The sequence below is a fragment of the Zonotrichia albicollis genome, chromosome 7, assembly GCF_047830755.1.
Source record: "Zonotrichia albicollis isolate bZonAlb1 chromosome 7, bZonAlb1.hap1, whole genome shotgun sequence".
Lineage (NCBI taxonomy): Eukaryota > Metazoa > Chordata > Aves > Passeriformes > Passerellidae > Zonotrichia > Zonotrichia albicollis.
Genome location: NC_133825.1, coordinates 36,727,150 through 36,741,419, shown reverse-complemented (window position 1 = coordinate 36,741,419; position 14,270 = coordinate 36,727,150). Strand labels below are relative to the sequence as shown.

The window sequence follows — 14,270 nt, the reverse complement described above, 5'->3', positions numbered from 1 at the left end:
ACCGCACCGTGTGACCCCGGCACCGTGCGACCCTGGCACCACACCGTGTGATCCCGGCACCGCACCGTGTGACAGCGGCACCCTGTGACCCTGGCACCGTGCGACCCTAGCACCGTGTGATAGCTGCACCGTGTGACCCCAGCACCGCACCGTGCGACCCCGGCACCGCACCTGTGACAGCGGCGCCGTGCGACCGCGGCGCTGCACCGTGTGACAGCAGCACCGGTCCCGCCCGCCCGGCCCGGCCCGGTCCGCGACGGACAGAAGACGCCGGCGCGGTTGAGAGCCCAACTTTATTACACCTCCGGTAGCGCCTGGGCGCGTCGCAGCTGCTCCTGCCCGCGACACCGCCACTCTCCCGGGCAGGACACGATCTCGGCCCGCCGCTCCGGGATGTATAATTTAATTATCAACATTTCCCGCCGCGGAGCCCGAGCTCGCCCGCCCGGGGCGGCCCCCGGCGCTCCCTCCCCTGCCCCGCCCCGCCCGGTGCATCCCCCGGCGGGCCAGGCCGGCTGGCGGCATCCCGGCGGCAGCAGAGGGAGCTGCTTCCATGCGCTTGCTGCTCCGGAGCACTGCCCGCCGCCGGGGAGGGGGTCCGGCTGCTGCAGGGGTCGTCCCGAGGGGTAGCGGGACCAGGGGGTCGGGGAGGGTGTTTGTCCCGGGATATACCGGGGCTCAGCACCCCGACCTTCCCTGCAGCCAGTGGGCATCATGGCCCGGGTGCTTCTCGCAGCTCACAGGACGGAGGATGGCAGGCCCTGCAAATTGGCTGTCGCACTGCTCTGGCGGGATGGTGGCCAGGGCACGTGGAGCTCTGCGGTCACAGGGCAGGATGGTCCCACGGGAGAGGACATCCTGGAGGTGAGGATGAGGGCACGGCGTGGAGCTGCCCAGCACGGCCCCACGGCGAGGCTGCGTGGGCTGCCGAGGAGGCAGCGTGACCTGGGCAGTGCTCAGGGGCAGGAGCGGGGCTGGCGAGTCCCTGGTGCGCCGCAGGCTATCGGTACCGACAGGCCAGCGCGTTCACATTCTTCACCACGTAGAAGCTCATAGTCAGAGGGGGGATGACCAGGGTGCGGCCGGCCCGCAGAGGGCGAGGCTTCAGCTCGGGGAGAGTCCCGTCATCCACCATGGCCAGCGGCTGCCCGTTGAGCTGGACCGACCTGTGGGACCAGGAGAGGGTCAGCGCAGTGGCACTGAGGGTGCGACAGTGGTGGCAGTCCCAGCCACCAGCATCAAACTTACTTGGAGTGCAGCCCGTCCTTGCCATAGGGCTGCAGCAGGTACTGGTGGACAATCTTATCCCGCAGCGTCCCTGCCAGCTTGATTTTCTTCCGGGAGCGGTGTAGGTTGATGATGTAAAGAGTGATGGATCCCCGGACATAGTTGTGACTGCAAAGGGGAGAGTGGGAGGTGAGGGCTGCACTGCCTCAGGGAGCATCGCCTCCAGGAAGGGGCTTGGGGGTCTCTGTAAGAACTGGCCTCACGCAGGCATCCAGATTCACATCATGTCCTGCTGCCCCTTCACGGGGAGATGCCACCTTCCCATCATGAAGCCTGGTTCTGAGGCGACACCTTTCGACCCCCCTCTTCAGCCAGCAGTGACATGGCACGAGAGGACGCTGCCACTCCAGAGGGGAGGTGGCCAAGGACAGAGTGTCAGTCCCAGGACGGCCCCAGCCCCCCAAACCTTGCAAGGAGGAGGCTGAGAACGGAGGGGAGCTCTGTGCATCTGCCCCCGCCACCCCAGGCACCTGACAGACAGGTCCAGACACTGATCCTCTGTCCCTGCCTAATCGGGCAGCTCCAAACAAAGGCTATAAAGCACTTTGCACCTGTCAGTTACTAGACAAGGTTTCCTACCGAGCTGGAGGCATGTTGAAAGCATCTGGACTGTGTAAAGAAACAGTCTCTCCTCCTCCACAATAGCAACTTGTGTCCGCGGAGGAGGTGGCCGCCCCCCCGGCTCGCTGAGGTGCTTTCAAAGACCTTATCAGAGAAACAATAACCAGGCCAGGCTCCCCAGCAGCCCGGCCCGGGTAACCCGAGCGAGCGAGCGGGGCCCCTCGTGTGAAATCCACTCCCTTGATCTCCGCTGCCCGGCGGCACCGGCACCACCGGCCCCGTTCCCAGGCGCGGGCTCGCCACCACTTTCATCGGAGGCATCGCCATTCCCGCACTGCACTGTGACAGCGGCCAGAGTGAGGAGCAGGACCCGAGCGAGCATCCTGGGAAGCCGACATGCACCAGTGTGTCCTTATTGCCCCCACCTCCTGTGGGTGCCACTGATCCCACCCTGTGACCCTGAGCCCTCCTCGCTCCGCTCACTTGTGGTAGCTGGTGCAGTGCGCGTAGATGCGGAGCTTGTCGCGGATGACTCTGCCGGGCCGGGGCTTCCTCTGCAGGCCGGCCACGTGGATCGCCAGCACCTTGGGACCAATGAGGCGCTTGTAAAGCAGGGACAGCCAGTAGTCCTGGGGGGCAGAGGGGACAGTCAGCAGCACAACAGCCCCCCCTACTCACTGAGGGCGTGGGCAGGAAAGGCTGGCTCCCCTGCTTGCAGCCTGGCGAAATTTTGGCTGTTGGGGTGAAAATGTTATGTGCCAGATTGTCTGCATTGGGTGAGCTCTTTTTGTGCACTCCAAGCCATAATGGCATGGATGTTTCCAGGAAAGAAATTCAGGGAGGAATTCATTGCCCATACTGAGAGACACGGGTACCCTCTAAAGGAGCTCAGATCTTGGTTGGGTTGCAGAGCATGGGGAGCAGCATGAGCGCCCTTGCACATACCCATGGACCAACACACAGCCGTGCTGTGGACCTGCACACCAGCTCCAGCTGATGCTCACAGGCTGGTGATGTCTCTGGAACAGGCTCTTCCCCCACTCTCTACACAGAGCTGGAGCACATCAGAACTCTCCCCTGCTCTTTGTCTCTATTTGTGGCACACTGCCTTTTGGGACTGCTGAGGGTGCTCAGCTTCCCAGAGGTATTTCCCCCATTTTAAAGCCTCCTGTAGAGCATGGGGAAGCCAAGCTCAAGAAAGAGGAAATGCTTAGGTCCTATACACATGCATAAGTGATGCAGCCTTAATTACGTCACCACACACTGCTTTTTCCCGCAGGGCACGGCCTCGCACTGCACACAGGATGGGCCCCAGGCCCCGGGGAGGGAGCTGAGGCTGTGTGGGCCCCCTCTCATCCGCTGCAGGAGCTGGGAGGTGTGTGGTAAATGAAGCAGGGTTGTGGGAAGGGAAAGGGCAAGCTCAGGCCCTCGCCTGCGGTTCTGCAGGATGGGGCTCTGGCCCCGCTGCTGCTCCAGGCACGGCAGGTGGTGCTGGGAAGATGGAGCCTCTGGCCCAGCTAAGGGTACACAGCTTTTCTGAGAAAAACCATGCAGGTGCCATGGGATGGGTAAGATAGTCAGCAGTGATTTAGGGTGAATGTGCAGTATTTCAGCACAGTCAGTGCCTCCAGGGCAGTGCAGGAACCACTGTGTCCCTCCAACATCTGCAGGAGATGAGGGGGGAGCAGTGCTTTTACCTTGCCTTGCTGGCAAAGCTAGCTCCAAAGTCTCAGTTTCAAGAAGGATGTGAAAATACCAGAGAGAGTTCAAAGGAGGGCCAGAAAAATGACCCAGGGTTTGAACAGGAGACATCAGCACTGGCCTCAAGGCACTTGAGCTCTTCAGCTCACTGCAGGGAAGCACTGAGGACAGCTGCAGCTTTTCGCATCATCGCAAATTCACTTGTGTGAGGGGCCCAAATCATGTTATTTGCAATAAATTACCAGGGCCTGGTGACACCAAGCACTTGGATGATAAATTACACACACACACCTAGCATGACTGAAACAAACCTACTGAGGGCAGACACTTTCCCTAGCTGGGCTGGTGCTCCAGGGCTGCTCTTTCCTCTGGCATGAGTGAAGCCCAGCCAAAACCATGTCAGGGCTGCTGGGCTTCCCAGAGCTACCAGCTCCTGTTCAATGGTACCAGCTTGGGAAATAGTTGTTCTTGAAACCCAGCTGCAACCAGGGTGGCTTTTCCACTGAGCAGTGACCTCTTCCTCAGCCCTGACAGCATCTGGCACCCGCTGCCATGTGGCACACCCTGGGCAAGCAAGTTCCCCCGGCTGGCAGTGCCCACATACCCCTTGCAAAGATGTGCAGTGTGGTGCTGGACATCCTGTCAGGGGCAGCCTCAACCAGGCCCAGGGAGACAGGTTTGTCCAACCAGTGAAACTGTAGAAAGGATTTGTCTTTTGGAGTCACAGAAGACTCTTGTTGTGAGGGCTGAGCAATACAGCTGTAGCAGTAGAGGAGGGATAGCAGGGAGGAATCTGGTTTGTTATTAGTCCCATGAGAATCGAGGGATCTTTCTTGTTTAAATGCTTTGCAGAGCCATCAAGCAGTACTGCAGGTGAGGAGCACCTGAAGGCAGAGCCTTCCTGTGCCTCAGGAGCTCTCCTGTCTGGGATCCCTGATTTGTGGGCAGGAGGGGAGCTTGTGTTGAGTGAGCTGATGTGCAGAACGGAGCCTCACCTTCTGAGCTCCATGGGGACAGTGAAGACATACAAGTTTTCCACTAGAGAGGGAAAGACCAGAGGGTCCTACGTGATCTCTTGGCACAAGTTTACTTCTTTGCAGAAGTTTTAAAGACTTTAGCTTTTGGAAACAAGGTTGATTAGGCAGGCTCTGAGGCAGAGCTGTTAGCCAGACCCTCCTGTCTGCAGAGCCATCATGAGAAGGGCAGGAGTTATACTTGCACTCTCTCCTAGAGACAGCAAAGCAGCTCTGCTGCCCACTTGAATTTGTTCAGCTCTGTGCTCTCCACGTGTGAGATGTTTCCATAACCAGAAAACCAGAGTAAAAGAGCCCTTCAGTCTCCTGGGAACTGTAACCAACAAAGGCAGCTGAATTTCAAACGTGTACGCTGTGAGCCTGTGGTGCACAACCTCCTCTGGCTGAGCTGCCAGGGCATGGCTTTATGTTCCCAAGTCACCAGCAGCATCAGCTGGCTGCTGCTCACCCTATTCCACTTTTTATTGCTTCTTCCTGCTTCTGAAGCTGCCCAAGTTCTTCCCCTGTGCCTTATGCACACTCGAGTTTCAGCAGCCTGTTACAGAGAGCTGCAGTCCTGCACCTCCATCTGCATTTTTCCACAGTCCAAGCAACCTGTGTGGAGATAAGGGCTGGCTGGTCTGAACACCACAGGACAGAGGGCTTTGCTCTTTTATCCCTTTGTTGAGCCTGATGGCTTGTTTTTGACAAAAGCATCCTACAGAAAAGTAGTGATTGTGGTTGTGAAGATCTGGAAGGATGGAGAAGCTGCTGCTTCCCAGGGAGCCTGTTCCAGCACTTACATATCCACACTGTTAACAGTCCCACTCCTTATTTTTGTCTTGAATTTGTCTGGCTTCAGCTTCCAACCAGTGGTTCTTGTTCTTGCTTTTTCCACTAGATTAAAGAGATTCTCAGCATCCAAAGCTTTCTCCCCACGGAGGTCCTTACATCCTGTTCAAGCCATAGCTGCTTGTTCCTCCAGCAAGGCTGGATAATACTGCTTTTAACATTATCCCTGAGTTTTATGTGCTTCTTAAGTGAGAGTTCAAGGTTTTCTCAGCCAAACCCTTTGCAAGGTCCTGTGACAAGCAGAGTGGGGCAGGGCCTCATCCCAAAGGGAACAACATTTTCTGAAGTCAAAATTATCAGCTCCAGACACTAGTGCTGCCTTCATGAGCTCTCATGCCCCCACCCTCAGGGACATGATCTGTTTGCTGTTTTGTGTGTGGAGGTTGTGGAGAACTGAGCAGTCCCTATAACATTTGCTGCTGTACTGGGGAGTCTGTGGGTGAGCACCACAGGGGACACTCCAGAGATGGTCTGTGAATGGGGACAAGGCTTCTTCTAGCCCCAAACAAGGGGGCTTCAAGTGGACTGACCTGCCAGAGGCACCAGCAGGGGAGGAGGAGGCAGCACACAGACATGCTGCCCAAGGGGCCCCTTGCCTCTTCCCTCTGCTCTGCCCCTGCTGGGCAGGACAGACCTTTGCTTTGATCCAGACACCACTGCCCATGAAAGGTCAGCTGATGCTGACCAATCCCTTTTTTGCTGAGGCCACATCCCAGCAGTGCCCCACCACCAGTCCTCTGAAGCTGCTGACATCTCTGCCTGGGTATCTGCTGCTTTCCCTGTGCTGATCCTCTTCCTTCCTGCTCTAACGGCTGCAAACACTTCATCTCACACAACTCTTTCCTGAGTTGCCTTATGCCTTTACATCTTCCTGCAGCTTCCTCCTCAAGCAAGTGGTATGCAGCAGAATTCCTACAGTGGGAGTGGCAGCCACAGGAATTGCTGCCAGGCATCGGTGGTACTGAGGGGACAGCCTGCCCAGCAAACAGGAGAGTGCTGGGTAGGATGTGACCCCTGCCTACTGCCCAGCACAGCCTGCCTCCAGCCTGTGGCTTCCCCACCTTCTTGGGATCTGAGCAGATGGAGGAACAGCCAAATCTCTCTTTTGTCATCACCTCTCCCTAACAGGGTCCAGGCCATGCAGGCTACAGGAAGGGAGCGGAATTGCCAGATCAGAGGGCTTGGAAACCAAATGCAATTCTTCTGTTTCCTGTTCTTCCAGAGCACCAATCCACTCTGGGAATGGTCTTTCTGTCCCACCTCGTCCACAGCCCTGGGCTGGCTCTGTGACCAAGCTGGGCAGGTTTAGCACCACCATGGTGCCTCTGGAGATGTGAGGCGTGGCTGTGTCCATCCTTGCAAGACCAAGCTGCTGCTGCCAGTCCCAGATGGATTTTGTTTCTGCCCCAGACTTCCGTGCAGGAGGAACAGGCCAGCTCCAGCTCTGCACATGTCTTGTAGCTCCAGTGGGTGGGTGCCAGAGCTGCTAGGCATGGCTTTGATCCATTTGAGAGTCCATGAATATGCACTTCAGAGTGCACCAAGAGGGAAAGGCCCCTTAACCCACTGTGACAGCAAGCAGAGTTTAGCTGCTCTAAATCTGCCTCATTAATGGATACAACAATCCTCAGAGCTAACCTGGACCTCCTAGAAAGAGAAGGGGTGCAGAAAGCAGACAGTGCCTCATTCCCTGAGACATGACAGAAAGGACAGGGTGGTGGAGTGGATGCTCTGCTCAAACCTGCTCCAGGCAGTTGTGCCAAGGCTCACTGGAAGACTTCCACAGGGCACTATTTCTACTCTGCCCTTCAGCAGACCATGCTTTAGCTTGACAATGCATGGGAGAGCTTTTCCCCAGTGCACACCAGAACTGCCCGGGACTTCATCCCTCCCATCTGTGGCCAGAACAAACATCCTCTAACAACAGTTCCTGCCAATCCCTGCCTCTCCCATCCCTTCCCTGTCTGCAGGCATCGCTCCCACCAGAGTCAGTGCTCTAGCGTGCAGGGCAGATGGGGGTGCCAGACGCCCGCGCACAGATTTACAGTCCTCAGGAACAGCTTCCGTGTGTGTGCAAGCTCCATTGAACCTGCTCCCTCTCCCCACCCTTTGTCACTCCCAGACTTGGGCCCGTGCCTCTGCCTGCATGGCACACGGTCCCAGACAGTGACCCGGAGCCGAGGGTCCCTGTGGGGAGCAGCAGCCACGCTCCTGCCCAGGTGCTCGGCTCAGCGCGGTGGCACTGAGGGATGTGCAGAGGGGCGGGTGCAGCAGCAGGGCTGAACCCCGCTTGTCCCCGGGGTGGGGACGGGCACAGCTGGGCGAGGACCCTGCCCCCGCAGGCCTGGCCAGGGGAGCGCAGGGGCGGGAGAGGGACAGACCGGGGGACGGCCGGGACCCTCCGCTGCAATTAGCGGCGCCTCCTGCTAAGGCAGCTCCGCTAATGAGCGCACCGGGGAGCGAGTACGTGCAGCAGGCGGAGCACGCACGGGGACCCGCTCCCGCTCCTGGCACTTCACCGAGGGTCCCTTGCCTCCTTGGGCCCCGAAACTGAGGGAGCCCAACCGTGTCCGTGTGCTCGGGACAGGTCAGACAGACCTGATATGAGCCCAGGGTCCTCCCTTCTGCAGGACAGACCGTGATGTTCTTTCCCATTGAGTTCTCCTCAGTGCCTTTGGGCAAAGCCAGGGAGGTGAAAAATCACCCGCAGCATCCAAGCATCTGATCACAGCACCATTGGGCACAGACCTTCGCACTGCTGTGATGCTTTCTCAAGGACACCATCAATTCACAGGCAATATCATATTGTCTTCTACCACCACAGCTGAGCAGGCAGCCCCTGCTGTCCATCCACCCTTGATCCCTCCGGGACTTTCTCATCCTGCATATGAATCTTGTATGCAGAAAAGAACTTTGTCTACTGAACTCAGTATCTCCCTGCCCAGAGTCATTAGACAAAGGTCCATGAGGAGCCACAGGAAATGGAAGTCTGGTTTCCAGCTTTGGCTTTTCCATGGGGTTTGTGTTCCTCAAGCCCTGCCTAGAAATATGCCCAAGTTTTTTCTCTGCATAGATATATAACCTTACAGCATTTTACATTAAAGGAGCAGAAATCAATACTAAGGATGGATAAAAAAGAGGTGAGTACCACGTGGAAGAGCACTGAAAAATGTCTTTAACATTCTGTAAGAATCTGAAGAGAAATCTCATGTCTGCCTGGGGTGAAATAAATGTATTGCTTCCCTCTGGACTGTTTCAGAGAGATATTAAGGAAAGAGAGATAGAGTATGCACGTTGCATGCCTGAAATGATCCTAGAGGTACTGTATGCTGGATCAGCATTTCAAAGGCACTGCCCTGTGACAAGCAAATATTAGTGCTGCTCCTGCCCTCCTTTCCTGCACTCCTTACTCCCACACATGTACAGGTTTAAGTACAGGCAGGCAGACTGATGTACCTGCATAAGGCTTTATTTGAAGGGCTTCTCTGACTATTATACAGCTGACTGCTCCAATCACTCAGCAAGAAAAAGCACTCCAACCATACATGAAAATGTTATCTCAAAAATAACAAGGCAGTAAAACACTTGAGCTCAGAGAGACAGTGGACAGGCAATTCTGGCAACCAGAATGGGCACTCAAGCTGCCCTTCCATGGGTGAAGGACCCGGAGGGGCACACAAGGACCACATCTCTTGCAAGACGTCCCAAAAAGGCACAAGATGCCGCTTAGCTTGTGAGTCAGCTGAGTACGGGAAGCCCAGCAGAGATGTGAGCATCTTCCTAATTTCACTGCAAAACTTCGGTGCCTGCTGCCACCTGAGACCATCCTCTTATCGGACAAGCAGGCATCAGCAGGGGCAGGGAGGAGAAGGAGGTGCAAGGGCGGCTCTGGGGAGCCGGGGCCTGGCTCCCAGCTCCCCGAGGAGCTGTGATTGATGCCCTGGCGGTGCAGCCCTTCTCTCAGCAGGCAGCTGAGAGCTGCCTCACGCCCAGCCGGCGTGCGGAAACCTCTTTGTCATGGCAGCTAATGAGCAGATTGTATTTCACAGCGCCGGCCCCGCACAGGTACAGCCAGCGGCTTTTATCTCCTGACAGCTCCCACGGGAAAAGAGCAGCCACCGTCCCGCCGAGCGGGTCACCGCCCGGTCTTGCCGGGCTTTACGGTGCTTGCAGCTTTTTTAAACCCTTTGTGGGTTTGCACCTGTCCGTGGCTCTTTTGTAGCGCAGGAGTGGAGGGAAAGGGGTTGTGGAAGCACCTGCCTGAGTTTGTGCAGGAGCACAGTGGTGGGATGTGGGATCGGCGCTGACGAACATGGGAGAGTGAGTAAACAATCACGACAGCAACTGGCACCTCACTTATTGGGAGACTTATCTTTAAAACAACAGCAAAATCCAAGTTAAAGTCTTCCATTTTGTTTAACAGCCTGGGGTTTATTCCTCTAACTCCTTCCCTGGCTCTAATCCCGTTCTGAACTGCATTCCTTTTCCAGCTGATATCTGGGGCTGCTGCCCTGCTGTGCCAGGAGAGCTAGCCATGGGCACCCTGTGCCCTGCTGTGCCAGTAGAGCTGGCCATAGACACCCTGTGCCCCTCTGTGCCAGCAGAGCTGGCCACACCCTTGTACACCCAGCAGGCAGGAGCTGGCCTGCACCCATCGAGCCAGGATCAATCCAGGGGCCCTGAAGCCCTGGGAAAGGGGGTGATGTGGCTTGGTCAGGGAAATCCAGGCTCTTCAGGAGAAATCCATCGAGCTTTGAGCTCAGGTTCATTTCAGACAAAGCTCAAAAGCCCCCCGGGCTGGGCCCCAGAGCTGGCAGGTGTGTTTGCTGGAAGGCTGCATGTGGGAACACACCAAGGTGCCCCAGGGAGATACCCAAAGCAGCAGAGGCATGACCACACTCTCCTGCTCACTGGTTTGCTCTCTGGAGCCAGTCTGATGCTCAGGGTGCTGTTTTCATTGCCTGAGCAGGCAGAGCTGGCTGACATGCAGCTCCCTCAGACTTTGCTCCCCTGCATCCACCCCTGAGATCCCAGCACAGCACCAAGGGCAGGCTCACAGTGTCAGGGTTGTGCACATCTCCAGCAGGGATCCCCAGCCTGCTGGCAGTGTCTGCTGGGTCATGGACCAATAAATCCCTTCTAGGAGAAATGCAGAGCACCCAGCTGCTCTGCCAGGCTCTCTGCTTGCAAGGCAGTATATTTACTAACCCCCAGAGGAAAAGGAAACCTGCTGCTTTTAACAGGATTTTTCATATGGTTTCCTTATGAGCACCATGTGTTCTGGGAGTTCCCCTCTGCCCAGGTGTTGCTGAGGAGTGAGGGATGTTGTGGGGCACTGATGGGATCACTGCTCACTGTGGAGCTTTCACCTTGGTTTCTTAGAAGTCTGAAATCATGTGCTGAAGCTCCAGCCTGGCTTCCCTCGGCCAGCACCTCATCCACCCCTCCAAATCTCCAGCCTGCCCTGGTGCCCCTCAGTGGTACCAGCCTCCCTCCTGTGCCGCAGCCCTGGGGCATCAGACAAAATTTCAGCTACAGAGGTATCGCTCTCCCATCTGGCTCCAGCATGTTGCACTTGACATGAAGCAACATCTCCAATTAGCACTGTCAGGAACAGACCTGGAAAATTCATTTCCCAGCAGAGTTCAGAGAGGCCACAAGGAGAGAATCCCCCCAAACGTGCAGGGAGAAGCCAGCAGCAGCACGACAGCCCTGGGCAGACCTACCGGCAAGGGGTTGAAGTTCTGGTCCACCAGGTGGTTGTGGCCGTGGTCGAGGAAGGAGTGGCGCACCACCACGTCGATGCCCTGGCTGGCCAGCAGCCCCAGCGTGTTCAGCCACCTGGGGACAGAGGGAACAGAGCCAGGGCACCATGGAGGGACAGGGGGCACCATGTCACATATGAACACATGGGGAGGACTGCCTGGTCCCGGTGGCACACCTGCTCTCATGCATACAACCTGATCCCTGCTCCAGCACCTGAGCTGAAGCCTCCTGGTGGTGTTATGAACTGGCTCCCACTATCCCTGTCCCAGAAAGTCTGCATGTCTCTTCCCCTGCCCCAGCTGTGCCCAGCTTGCACATCCCAAACCTGTGCCTTAGCCCCTGTGTGCACCCCAATATCTCAGCCCTCTGCCCAGAGATGCTCCTCCAGCCTGCCAGCACTCTGCCCCCTCTGTCTGAGCAGAGCAGAGCAGACCTTTGCACTGGCCTGTCTTCTCACACTCCCTGGGCAAGGTCTTCAATTCTTACAGCCCGCCACAGCCCTGATAGCCCAGGCATATCCCTGTGCTTCCCTGCAAAGCTTAGATAATCTTCCTCCATCTTTCATGATCACAGCCAGCTCTGAAGATCTGGACTGGCGCTTTGCAGCAGGATGTCCAGGCCATGGGGCTGTGCCAGTGGACAAGCCCCAGGAGCCAGGAATGGTCTCTTCAAAGGACAGAAAATGGAAAGCAGAGCTGAGGAGGGCTAATAGGTATGAAATGGAGAATTTAACAATACTCAGGCTGCCAGGAAGTACTGAAGGGGTCTCTGGGCCTGGAGCTTGCCCTCTTCCAGCTGCAGTGCCTTTGCAGCACCTCAGCCTGCAGAGCCCACGGGGTGGCAGTGCCCTGGGGTGCCAAGCCAGTGTCACTCACAGGAACCCAGCTGCGTATGAGTCAGAGAGGTTGTTCATGCCTCCAGCTGAGGTCATGCCAACACCTTCCAGCCAGATCTTCTTCCCTGGTGTGTACGTGTTCACTACCTGCGTGAGAGACAAAAGCAACCAAAATTACTCTGCTGCACCTGTGACTTAAAGCCAAGCCAGACATCTCCTGTCTCATGGGAAGACTTGTGCAGACCTTTGGTGGTGCTGCTGCTGGACAGACAGTGCCTGCCTGGCCATGGCATGTCCCTCTGTGTCCTTACCTTGGCTGGGTGGGGGGACACCATTCCTCACCTTTCCTTCCACTGCCAACACGTCCACTCGCATCTTCTGGAGCTGCTCCCAAACGTACTCTCATGTTCCCAGTCCCAGATCCTGCTCTTCCTCTGTGGTGTCCCCATGCACTCTGTCCCACACACTGCCCTCTCATGTCACCTTAGCTCACCGTACCCCTGTCAAGGTGGCTGCCAGCCGTGGGTAGTTCCTGAGCCCCAATGGGACAGTCAGTGCCACAGCTGAGCAGGGGCTGCTTTGGCACCTGAGGGGTCCATGGCACAGGTGGGACATGCAGGTCTGAGCATGCTGGCCCACCCCTCTGCAGTGCAGGCACCTGTGGGATGCTCAGCTGGCCAGAGCTGCCTTCTCCCAGCCCGAGAACCTTCGGCACCACACCCTGTCCCCTCTCCTGCCATCGCACTTCTCCAGGCTGGGTGACAAGCTCCCAAGACCAGATGTCTGCAAACCCAGGAATGCTCTGAGCAGCCTGATGGATCCTGCCCCGTTAGCGAGGAGCGCTGGAATGTGCTGGATGGACTGGGATCCCTCAAAGATGTTAAATAGGCCAGCTCTGGGCTGCCTCCCACTCACAGCCTGTGAGAGCCGGCAGCCCTGCCTGAAGCCCCAGAGGTGTTGGCATCCTGCCTGTAATTATCTAAGCCCGCCACCTTCCCGGCCGGAGAGGAAGCAATAAAACAGGCAAGTGGACAAGTCCAGCTGCTCTAATCAGCCCCGGCAGGATGCAGGGACTCAGAGCCAAGCTGGAGGCCATTAGCACCCAGTGTTGTGCTTTTGCTCAGCCTCACTGGCATTCCCAGGAGAGCCTTCCCCAGCCCTACCCTGTGCACAACAAATTCTGGCCCTTGGGTGTGAGGGTTCCCCTAAACTGCACCAAGGGCAGCTGCTGGCTGCTTCTGCTCTGGGAGTGGATGGATTCCCACTCCGTTCCCAGCAGGTTCCAACCTGCAGCAGGGGTGGGATACATGTCACTACTTTTGGCAGGGCATTGTACCTGTGGGGGCTGGGTCAGCTGGTGCCTCTTGCTTGTCCCACTGTGATTCCACTGTGCCATGCCTCCCCCACAGCAGGAGTATCATCCACACACATGAATGACTCCCAGCTTGTGCCAGAGGGCTCAGCAAGGAGCTTCTCTCCTCCAGCTTTGCGGCACTGACCCTCTCATCCCCTTTCCCAGGGCCTCTTTGAGTTGTTTACTCATTCTATGGTTTCTCCCTGCAGGAATTACAAGTGAGACATTGTGGTGAGTGGTAAGATTTGAAAATCTAGAAAAGACAGATGGATGGACATCTCCTCTAGTCCCTAAGGCCTTTTTCACTCACTAGGTGTTCCTTATTTCTTCCAGGACTGACAGCTGAGCATGTCAGTCTCAGCCCTGGCCCCTCTATCAGCCAAAGCAGGGGGACCCTGCAGAGCCCCTGCCATGTATCCATTGTTAGAAATGTGAGCTGGATCCCCTGTACAGGGAGGAAAGGAGCACTCACGAGCCAGCCATGGACTCTGACACCACAGGCCAGCAACAGCTGGGTTTTCTGACACAGTCAAAGCATGATTATCAGGGAAAAAGGATGCTAGTTCATAATGGTCACAGTTCTCCACCAGTGAGAATCACTCTGGGAATGCAACTGTCACTGCTTTGCAAGCAACATTCCCAGCCACATTGTGAGTAAGATGTGGTGGTAGGAGCCCCTCCTGAGCACACATGGCACTGGCTGTGCTCAGGGAGGTTTGGTACCACCTGGCTGCTCCCTCCTCTCCTTGTTCTGGGGAGCAGACTCAGTTTCACCCTCATTACAGACAGATGGGAGCCTCAAGCCAGTAGCTGCCTTGGCAGGGCCTTGCACTGCATGGTGTTTTCTGCTGCCCTGTGTCCCAGCACACCTACACAGCCCATGCTGTGCTGCAGCCTGTGG

At 56.7% G+C, this 14,270-nt stretch overlaps 1 protein-coding gene across 3 annotated transcripts in view; it reads right to left on the bottom strand.

Moving 5' to 3' along the window:
- Positions 1 to 98: 98 nt before the first annotated feature.
- The window catches only part of HPSE2 (heparanase 2 (inactive)), a 104,923-nt gene continuing 90,751 nt past the window's right edge, over positions 99 to 14,270 (bottom strand). For 2 of the 3 annotated variants that reach the window (XM_005481190.4, XM_074545072.1), the window contains 5 exons: positions 12,056 to 12,162; positions 11,141 to 11,255; positions 2,332 to 2,477; positions 1,249 to 1,395; positions 99 to 1,166 (listed from right to left, as the gene is read on the bottom strand). In XM_005481190.4, coding sequence (XP_005481247.1) covers positions 1,001 to 1,166; positions 1,249 to 1,395; positions 2,332 to 2,477; positions 11,141 to 11,255; positions 12,056 to 12,162 — 681 coding nt within the window. In that variant the 3' untranslated portion in view covers positions 99 to 1,000. The remainder of the gene's footprint in view (positions 1,167 to 1,248; positions 1,396 to 2,331; positions 2,478 to 11,140; positions 11,256 to 12,055; positions 12,163 to 14,270) is intronic. The other variant, XM_074545071.1, reaches the window with a different exon arrangement.